Here is a 9316-nt window from a genome sequence, read left to right as displayed (position 1 = left end):
GCCCCATAACAAGACTTGGGGACTTGTACTTCTAAAAATCAACCCTCAAGTGATAGCCAAGGGTTTGATTACAAAAACTCTCAAATGAACCCAAGAACTTTAAATACTGTTTTCCAAATAGGTACCTGCAAAAAGAGGAATTCAAAAACAGATATAAATTTTTACTGAGAGGAAAGGATTGAAGAAGGATCATCAGCGGGCTCAACTGGAACAACATCGCCAACAGAAGTAGGTTGATTTCCAACCATTGGAGTATCAATAGATGAAGTTTCAACTTGACTTGCAATAAGGGGCACGATTGAGCTTGAAGAGGGTGCATCACCCGAGGCAATTCCAGCGGTCATGGGGACTTCAACCGCAGAAGTTTCAGTTAAGGGAGCCTCACTCACCGGAACTTCACCCACGGGAACATCAACTCCGGTAGCTTCAGCTTCGGAAACTTCAATCGCGGGAGAAGGGAAATCCAATGGTTGTTGAGCTTTTTCAATAGTCTCCATCACCTTAGCTAACTCTGACTCCAGATTAAAGTTTTCTTGGCTGGCTTCAACTAAGGCATCACGACGGGAGTTCAGAAAAGCCCAGCTTACATCAACTGCAGCCTTATCTTCAAGAAGCTCATAATCTCTTTCCCAAGCAGCAATTTCATTTTTGAGACCTTCATTTTCATTCAGAGCTGAGTTATAAGAGGCTTGGAGAGAGGCATGAGATTTTTCTAAGGCCTTCACCTGGTCTTCAGAAGTTCGCAGATTTTCTTGGGTCTGAGTCAAATTCTGCATCAAATCTCCAGCATAAACTTCTTTTTGACTTAAAAGAGCTCTCAGCTCTCTAATCTCTTCACTTGATTTAGATAATTGTTCTGAGAAAGAAGACTCGAGACGCTCTCTTTCTTTCTCAGCCTGACTTGAAGAAGCCTTGACAACCGCAAGCTCTGAAGTTAATGCTCTCACCTGCTGTTCCAGGTTATTCTTACTCTCTTGTAAATCTTCTATTGTTATTTGAGCACTATCAAATTGATCCTTCCAATTAGCTGCTTCCAACTGAAAGTCACGAGCTTCCCTCTCTGAATCAAGAACGGCCTTTTCAGAGTCACGTGCCACCTTCTCTAATAAAGAAATTCTGCTCATCAGCTCTGTACCAATAAGGTTGGCCTGAAAATGATAAGGAAAGAAAAATTAGAATTCTAGAAAAATTCTGGCAAAATTAAGGAAAGAAGGGGCATACCTTCAAGGTGGAATGAACTATGTCGTTCATCAGAGTCAGGCAGCTATGGCTATTCATTTTTTCTTTCTCAATTGGGCCTATTAAGGGTTCAAGCCAAACATCCGCCTGACCGGATTTCCTCAAAAGGCTGTTGTTAGCAGGCACTTCGATAGTCACGCTCCTCATAGCAATCCTTTTGCTTGTAGAACCCGCTTCTACATTGTGGACAGTAGAAGGAGGAGCGGTAGAAGAAGTGAAAACAACAACGGGAGGTGAAGAAGAAGTTGGAGCAGATACGGAAGGAACCAAAGGCACGGAAGAAGTTGGAGCAGATAAGGAAGGAACCAAAGGCACGGCAGAAGAAAGAAGGGAAGGAACTAAAGGTATGGGAGTTGAAGAAGAAGATAGGGGAGGTTCATCCAAAACGGGTCCTAACTCGCCACTCTCAAAACCACTAATGAAAAGCTGGTTAATCGACTCATGAGTATCAGAAAGGGTAGCAACATCATCGTCAGAGACGAGATTAACAGGCCCGGTTGGAGAAAGATGATGAGAAACTTCAGCTTCATCAGAGACGATACGTCTCCGAACTCTTGGCCTTTTCACCAAGGAACCATCCTCCTCTTCTTCGTCGGAGCTATCATCGTCTTTTTGCGGTTTTTCTTTTCAGAAGAATATCCCGAGCACTTTCTAAAGAAAGTTGGGTTCCTAAACGAGAAGCTGCAACTGCTTCAGCAGTAACACCTCGAATAGCAAAACCTGACAAAGAGAAAATTGAAAGTTAAGGCAATAAAGAGAAATATCTTACATACGAGAAAGACAAAAACTCATACCGTGAGTCTTTACTTTCCAACCATGACGATTGAAAATAAATTTCCAAGACCTAGCCTCCATAGGAGCAATCTTCAACAATTTATCTACCCAACCACGAAAATTGGGAATGTTCTCCACAACTCCCATGGTTGCTAAAGAAAAAAAAGAGAAACAAAGTTAAAGAAATTTGTAAATTCAAAAGAAAGAGGTACGGGAGAGATGAAAGACTTACGTGCAAAATTCCACTTCTCAGGGAAGGGAACGTTTTGTTCACCCACTAAACCAACTGTGGGAGCAGCAACAAATCGGGCATACCAGCCACGATCCTTATCATCTTCTGGGCTTACCAAAACTCTCTTACTCCTAGCCACTAAGGTAAAGACGCCATTACGAAAAAGTCTAAGGGAGTATAGATGAATTAGGTGGGAGAAGGTGAAATCAACGTCTGCTAAATTGGCCAGATGCCTTAAACAAGCAACAACCCTCCATACAAGCGGGCCAACCTGTGCTAAACAAACTTTGAAGAAACGACAGAAATCGAGAATTACTGGGTCAATAGCTGGTTTAAACCCAAGAGTAAAAGGGTATGTGTAAACGAAAGAGAATTCAGTCATATATGAAGTAATCCTCTGATTTGGATTGGGGATTACAATGGGAAAATCATTACTCCAGTGACAATCTTTGCGAACTATGGGAGCTAAAATCTCTGTAATCATAGTGGGGTAAGCATCAACACGATCCAAACCAGAAATTTGGGTCTGAAGTGATTGTCTATCATGCTGAAAAGATAAATCGTTAGGGACTATTTCTTCTACCAAGGGTTCCTGTAATGGTTCAGAGGCCTCCTTGCTCTTAGAAGATAATTTTTGAGAAAAAGAACCTCTAGTTCTAGAGGAAGAACCAGGGCTAGGAGAAGGCATGGCAGAACCACCACCACGAGAGGATCCTAAGCTACGAAGTCTCCCACCTCTTCTATGTCTAACAGGAGCATTGGGAAAATTGTCTAAAATAGGAACTCTCTTAGGGTTAGAGTTTGAAGATGACATGGTAGAAAGATGTGAACAGAGAAAGATGTGAACAGAGGAAGAAGTGAATAGGAGTAAATAGTGAAATATTTGGTAAAACTTTGTGGAAGAAGGGTTAAGTTTATATATAAAAGCGATCGTCAAAGACTAAGAAGTGTAATGATGGAAAGCCTATAATAAAGGCAACTATCACTTCGTGAATAGTGGAGTTGAAGAAGCCTTGAAAAAAGGCTGCAGAATTGCAGAGCTAATGAGAAGGTGACACATATGCAATGCATTAAATAGAAAAGACAACTGAAGCGTCATAGCATTGATTATGGAAAAAATTCCCTTTTTAACGAAGATCCACTTCCCAAATATTTAATTGATAAATAAATGAAAAGTGGGGGGGGGGGGGGCTATCTGTATTGGGAAAAAACTGAATTTAAATATTGAAGATGACGTGTCATGACACGTGGACCGGTCAAATAGTCAAAGCATGGTAATCAGTTAGAAGGCACGAACAACAACAGATGCAGGAGAGAAGATACTTAAAGACACGAGCTATTATTCAAATAAAACGAGACTTGTACCTGTTCGAGTCATTTAAAGCTCGAAGATCAGAAGGAATTGAAGACATGAATATGATAGCGAAAAAGAGTCCAAATTCAGCATTAAATGCCAAATACGTTATAGAATTTGTATTTAATAGGAATGATTGAGTAACGTTTCTTTTAATGTCATTTATTGCTCGTAATTGCCTCATTAAGACAAAGGCATTACACTTTCTCTTAGAATTAACTATAAAAGGAGAAAGTCACAACATCTGTAGGGGACAAAAAAAACATTACTGGAATAAACTTTGTTCTTTTTGTTTTCTGATTATATTATTCAAAATCTCTTTCTTATATACTTTTCCGATTATCAGTAGCCCGACTTGTTCTAAATTCAAGCTTTGACCTAAAATTTAATTTTTGGTTAAACAGTTTTCTAGTTATTGACTAAAACATTATCTGCATAATTGACTATGTAACCTATCATCTCACCCCATATATCGGCCAAAATGACTATCTTTTCAGTTAGAGTTTAATTTTAATTTTAATACATTAACAGAGAATAAGAATTTTCGCTATTAGGTCACATTAAAATAGAAGTAACGTCTAACCATCCAGAAAATTTTAATACATTTAAATTTTTGTTTAATTAACTTGTTGACAAATCGTAAAAGGAAAAAAAAAGAGTTGATTTGTCTAAAATGAAAAAATTCTTGGTAGTGGAGGGCGTACATACCCCTCTAATGAGCCTTACGCAGAGCGAATACGAATTAGTCGGACTCTAAACCAGTTATCGTATATTGGATGGGAAAATAAAATAAAATGCTAAGAGTGCTTTGAGCTAAAAAATCTCAATTAAGGTGTTGACTTGAAAACCTTAATAAGAAGATGAATATCCATGTGGTTCCTCTCTACTCAAACTTGAAAGTCAAATTGTCAAAACTAAAATAAATTAAGAAAATATTTGCCATGGGACCGCAATAAAGAGAACCCTCACCTACAACAATCGATTAACATAAATAGTCTCAATCCCAATTTTTTATTTGCCCTATGTGTATAAATGATTGTGTCAAACATAAGCGTCCAAGCACACATATGACCTATGTGATTAAAGTACTTCTCAACTAGAACATGAAATACATGGCAAATGTTTAAGAAAGAAAAAATCAGAGGATACCTGTTTAGGAATGAGTTGTTCCAAACCAACCAGCGGTTTGGAAGAGGTAAATAGGATCTATTAACTCTTAACCAAAGGTCACGTACTCGAGCCTTGGTATTGAAAAATCCTAGTAGAGAGCGCTTTTACCCTTAATGGGTCTTAGGTAGCACGAGTTTGAATTAGTCATGGCCCAATACAGGCACCGTGAAAAAAAGAAGAAGGAGGAGGAGGAGGAGGAATGGGTTGTTTGAAAATTAAGGAGCATTTGAAAATCACATAGCTTTCATCAATTTGAAATCTTAAAACTAACTTCAACGTCATTTACGTAGTTTTTTTTAAAAAAAATACGTGACCCCTATCTACACAAATTGAATAAGATTGATAGAAAAGGAAAGAATATGAATTTAGCTTGAGTGGTTTTGTTTCTTATTATTGTCGAAATGAGCCATGACCCTTTGAATTGACCAGAGTAGAAAACTTACTAGAGCCATGGTAACTGGGTTGGTGGCCTAACAATGGGAAGTTGCTTAGAATAAGAATACTTATGGGAAGGCTACTGGTGTAAAAATTGGTTTCATTATCAGTGTGTAACTTAAACTCTTTATAATATTAATGATAATTATGACATACAAATTGATAATTTGTAATATCACTCTAAAGCAAGATGAATGAATAATGCTTTTGGAACTGACCTTTGATGGCTATAGCAAAGCCATATATAACTTCAATAAATCATCTCACAACTTAACAACTTACCTAACTAATAGTTTACAAAAGTATGTGTATCATCATAAGTGACATTTGATCATAAAACATTGCAAGCCCTAATTTTTTCTAATACAACAACAATGAAAAGTGCCTATTGGGAATACAAGAAATATGTGGCACCAAATATTGGACTTCATTTTCCTATTAACATGTACTAATTACTTGTATTATTTGAGGTGAGAAACATCAATACACAATCAGTATTACTATAATAATCTGACTTTGGGATTTTGAGTTGCAACTAATTGTTGCAATTTCCACCCTAAACCTCAAGAGATTAGGGTTTGCATCCCAATTAATACACGTATTCTTCTTTTATTAACTTTCCCTCCGCCTATTCAAGCCCACCCTAAATAAAAAGTAATCAAATTATAGCAACAACTTTGAGAATACATACACACACACTATCCATTAGCTCTACCAAGTGTTAGCATTTCATATGCTAGGTCCTACTGATCATCACACCTGTATTGTAAATATAGAGTAATAAAATGATTATTCCTCTGTCTTTACTCTTTCAAATTCAATAATTCCAAAGACAATCAAGATCCTCATAAGCCCTCATATCATAATTCTGCTTTGGTTCTGACTCTTTGTTCTCAAACAAAAGCCTCAGTATGGAGTGATCTTGCATTAAACCAAAATCCCCATATTGGAAATTCTCCACATAAGGATTATTATTTGTGGTCAAATCATCAGCCAAGCTTGTTTGAGGTTTTTGGTCCACTATTGAATTGGAGAAGCAGGTCACATGAGAATAATTAGATGTTTCCCCTTTACATGTGGTTGTTGTTGTTGTAATTTGACTGTCATATGATGATATGTCCATTAATGGAGGCAAATTTGAAGACATTGAATTGTCATTTATATTGTTGTTTTTTATTAGCCCTGAAATATGTATCTTCTTCCCTCCTGCACTCTTTTTGAAGATTCTGCAAATCACCCATTCATTCTGCACAACAGCAAAAAGAAATTAACAATCAGTCAATAATAACTATGCCTCAATCACTAACTAGATACAATTGGTTATATGAATTTCTTTATACTGGTCCACTTTACATACCCTCCTACTATATGAAATATATCAATTTTAACTCTAATATACCCTGTCTCACTAAAAGCCCGTTTGGCCAAGCCGCCAAAATCTGCTTATTTTTTAAAAAAATGGTAAAAATTATAAACAAAATTGAAAAGAAAAAACTTAAATTAGTAAGGGATAATTTGAAAAATATAAACTTATGGCGAGAATAATTTTATCTTGAATAAATTAATTTTCTATTTCTGCTTCTGCTTCTTGGAAGAAGCTAGAATTTTCTGCTTCTTCCTAAAAGCAGAAAAATTGCTTCTGTTGTTGGCCAAAAGTACTTCTCTGTATTGGCCAAACAATTTAAACTTTTTAAAAAGTACTTTTTTGGGGAAAAAAGTACCTTTTACCTCCCAAAAGCTTGGCCAAACAAGCTCTAATTCATACTATTATCAATAGCAATCGTCTTGTATTTACCCTTAACCTTTATTGAACTCTATCTTGAAGTATAATTTTAAACTACAGACAAAAGCAAAGGGATAAGTTTGGGTATTTTCCCAAAGTATTTTGACACGTAAAATCTATATACTGGAATTTCGTTAAAGCCAAAGACAAATACGAGTTGATTTACTAATGATAAGGGTATAAATGACCCAAAATATAACGAAAAGTAAAATTAAATATCCGGATAGTAAAAGGGTATTTTGCCCTTATCCGTTGATTATATTTCACATGGAAGAGTTACAACAACCTGAAACAGGGGAACACAAAATGACTTTACCTTGGCAGTTTGAGGAAGGTTGTGGACGGAATATTTGCCCTCTAATCTATATTCATGCATGACCCAATTGGATTTTTCTCCTCTAGGTGCCCTCCCTTGGTAGAAAACCAGAGTTTTCTTCATACCAACAAGTGTTTTCAACTTGAATATCTCCTTATCTTTACCAGTTGCCTTCCAATACCCTGCTTCAGTTGCTCTGTTTGTCCTTAAGCCAGTTGGATATTTCCTATCCCTTACACAGAAAAAGTACCATTCCTTTTCACCCATTTTTGCCTTCCCTATTATTCAAAAAGCAATACATTTAGGGAAATTCAACAAATTACTAGTGAAAACCATCTAACAGTAACGGATTCGGAATTTTAAATTACTGAGTACATATTTAAATATTATACCAATTTTAAAAAGAATATACATAAAATATCTAGTTTTATGGAGAGACCATGAGTTCACGTGCCCCATAATCCTCCTTATAAATCCGCCCGTTATCGCGGAGCACTTACATGGCAAATCCCAGGGTTCAATCTTGTTCAAATCCACCTCACCAATAGCTCTAGCACAAAAACTGCTATCAACAACTTTGGGGGATAAATAGTGAGTGATAAGCTCTTCATCAGTAGGGTGAAAACGAAAACCAGGAGGCAATTCCATTTCTTCTTCATCTCCACAAGATCCAGAGATTTTTTCCATCTTTTGACTACAAACTGCAATCAAATAGGGTAAGTGTAAAAAATTGGATAGTACTTATTGAATGATGGAAGGGAAGAAAAGAGATCGCTTATATGAAGGAGGAATTAGAGAATATGCAGGCAGTGGAAAGTGGGGCTTAGGGAAGAAGAAAAAGAGGAATGAAAATGTTGTAAACAAAGAGATTAATAAAGAAGGGGAAAAGTGTTGCTGAGGAGGAACACAAGTCCCTAAATAGTGGTTTGTTAACAATAAACGTGGTTCGCAAGGCAACTTCGTTTTTCTTACTCCTTCAGTTTCATTTTGTTTTTCTATTAATCAATTTCAAAAATATTGATATTTTTCTATATTGCCCTTTATTAGTTAGAGGCAATCCCAAGATTCGAATGTTAGGGGCGTACTTTTGGATTCAATAGGATGTTCACTACTAATATATTACTATTTTATAAAGATATATACATCCTCTTGATATAGCATAGGTCTGCCCTTGTTTTTAGCCACACAAGACTCTTACTCACTTAGGAGTACAAGTTTCAAAAGTATTATACCCATACAAATATTATGACATAGTTAATACATGATGTTTCAAAAATATTTTTTACTTTATTAAACTTGTGCCAAGTCAAGCTACGACAAACAAATTGAAATAGAGAGATTATAACCATCAGATATTAGAATTCACTGATTCAATTAATTCAAATTAGTGTTGTTTAAAGTCCATTAAAGGGGTTATCTATCAAGAAGTATCTCTATTTCAACGCAGTGGCGAAGCCAGAAAACTCAATAAGGGTTTTGAACACCCTTTGCTAGTGGACCATGTAAGGGTATTCAAAGTCTATTTTTAATCAATAACAAGTAATATTTTGCCTTATACGTAGTATAAAATTTTCGAAAGATGTTCAGTTGACCACCCTTGGGCCAACATAGCTTCGCCCATGATTCAATGGCTCGAACCCATTATATCTGGTTAAAGGTGGACGGAACCCGCCATTTCATCAAAAAATTTAAACTATTAGAGAAAGCGTAATTTTATTTAATTAGTAATGTCATCAATGAGTTTTCTCTCGATTAAATTGCATCTATAATATAAATTATTTTTCTCCATATTATATGTAAATTGAATCAAACTTTAAATAATTTTATAACGCGTTGTTTTGGTGTTGAGGTTGACCCGGAATACCTGTTTATCTATACACTGTTTTTATATTTCAAAGAACTTTCAATGATAAATTAAAGATGAAATGCATATCATATTTGTAGTTGTTTACAAGTATGGGTTTTTATTCGATTGGGAAATAGTTCTGGTAGTTGTCATTCTTTTAACCAAAT

General features: G+C 36.0%; 1 protein-coding gene across 1 annotated transcript; it reads right to left on the bottom strand.

Moving 5' to 3' along the window:
• Window positions 1–5525: 5525 nt before the first annotated feature.
• LOC109243243 (NAC domain-containing protein 92-like) lies at window positions 5526–8196 on the bottom strand. The gene is made up of 3 exons (XM_019410154.1): window positions 7804–8196; window positions 7304–7581; window positions 5526–6450 (listed from the first exon to the last, which is right to left on the bottom strand). The coding sequence occupies exons 1-3, from the start codon at window positions 7988–7990 to the stop codon at window positions 6022–6024; spliced, it is 894 nt and encodes a 297-aa protein (XP_019265699.1). The 5' UTR covers window positions 7991–8196; the 3' UTR covers window positions 5526–6021.
• Between the last annotated feature and the right edge of the window lie 1120 nt (window positions 8197–9316).

The sequence above is a fragment of the Nicotiana attenuata genome, unplaced genomic scaffold, assembly GCF_001879085.1.
Source record: "Nicotiana attenuata strain UT unplaced genomic scaffold, NIATTr2, whole genome shotgun sequence".
In the NCBI taxonomy this organism is placed as follows: domain Eukaryota; kingdom Viridiplantae; phylum Streptophyta; class Magnoliopsida; order Solanales; family Solanaceae; genus Nicotiana; species Nicotiana attenuata.
This window is presented reverse-complemented; position numbering and strand designations above follow the sequence as displayed.

What these genes read in the sequence shown, in the direction of transcription:
- LOC109243243 (XM_019410154.1), bottom strand. Translation starts at nt 7,990, where the DNA reads ATGGAAAAAATCTCTGGATCTTGTGGAGATGAAGAAGAAATGGAATTG. An exon ending in TGAACCCTGGGATTTGCCAT is followed by an intron (nt 7,582 to 7,803) that starts GTAAGTGCTCCG and finishes TTTGAATAATAG; the next exon opens with GGAAGGCAAAAATGGGTGAA. An exon ending in ACCTTCCTCAAACTGCCAAG is followed by an intron (nt 6,451 to 7,303) that starts GTAAAGTCATTT and finishes GCTGTTGTGCAG; the next exon opens with AATGAATGGGTGATTTGCAG.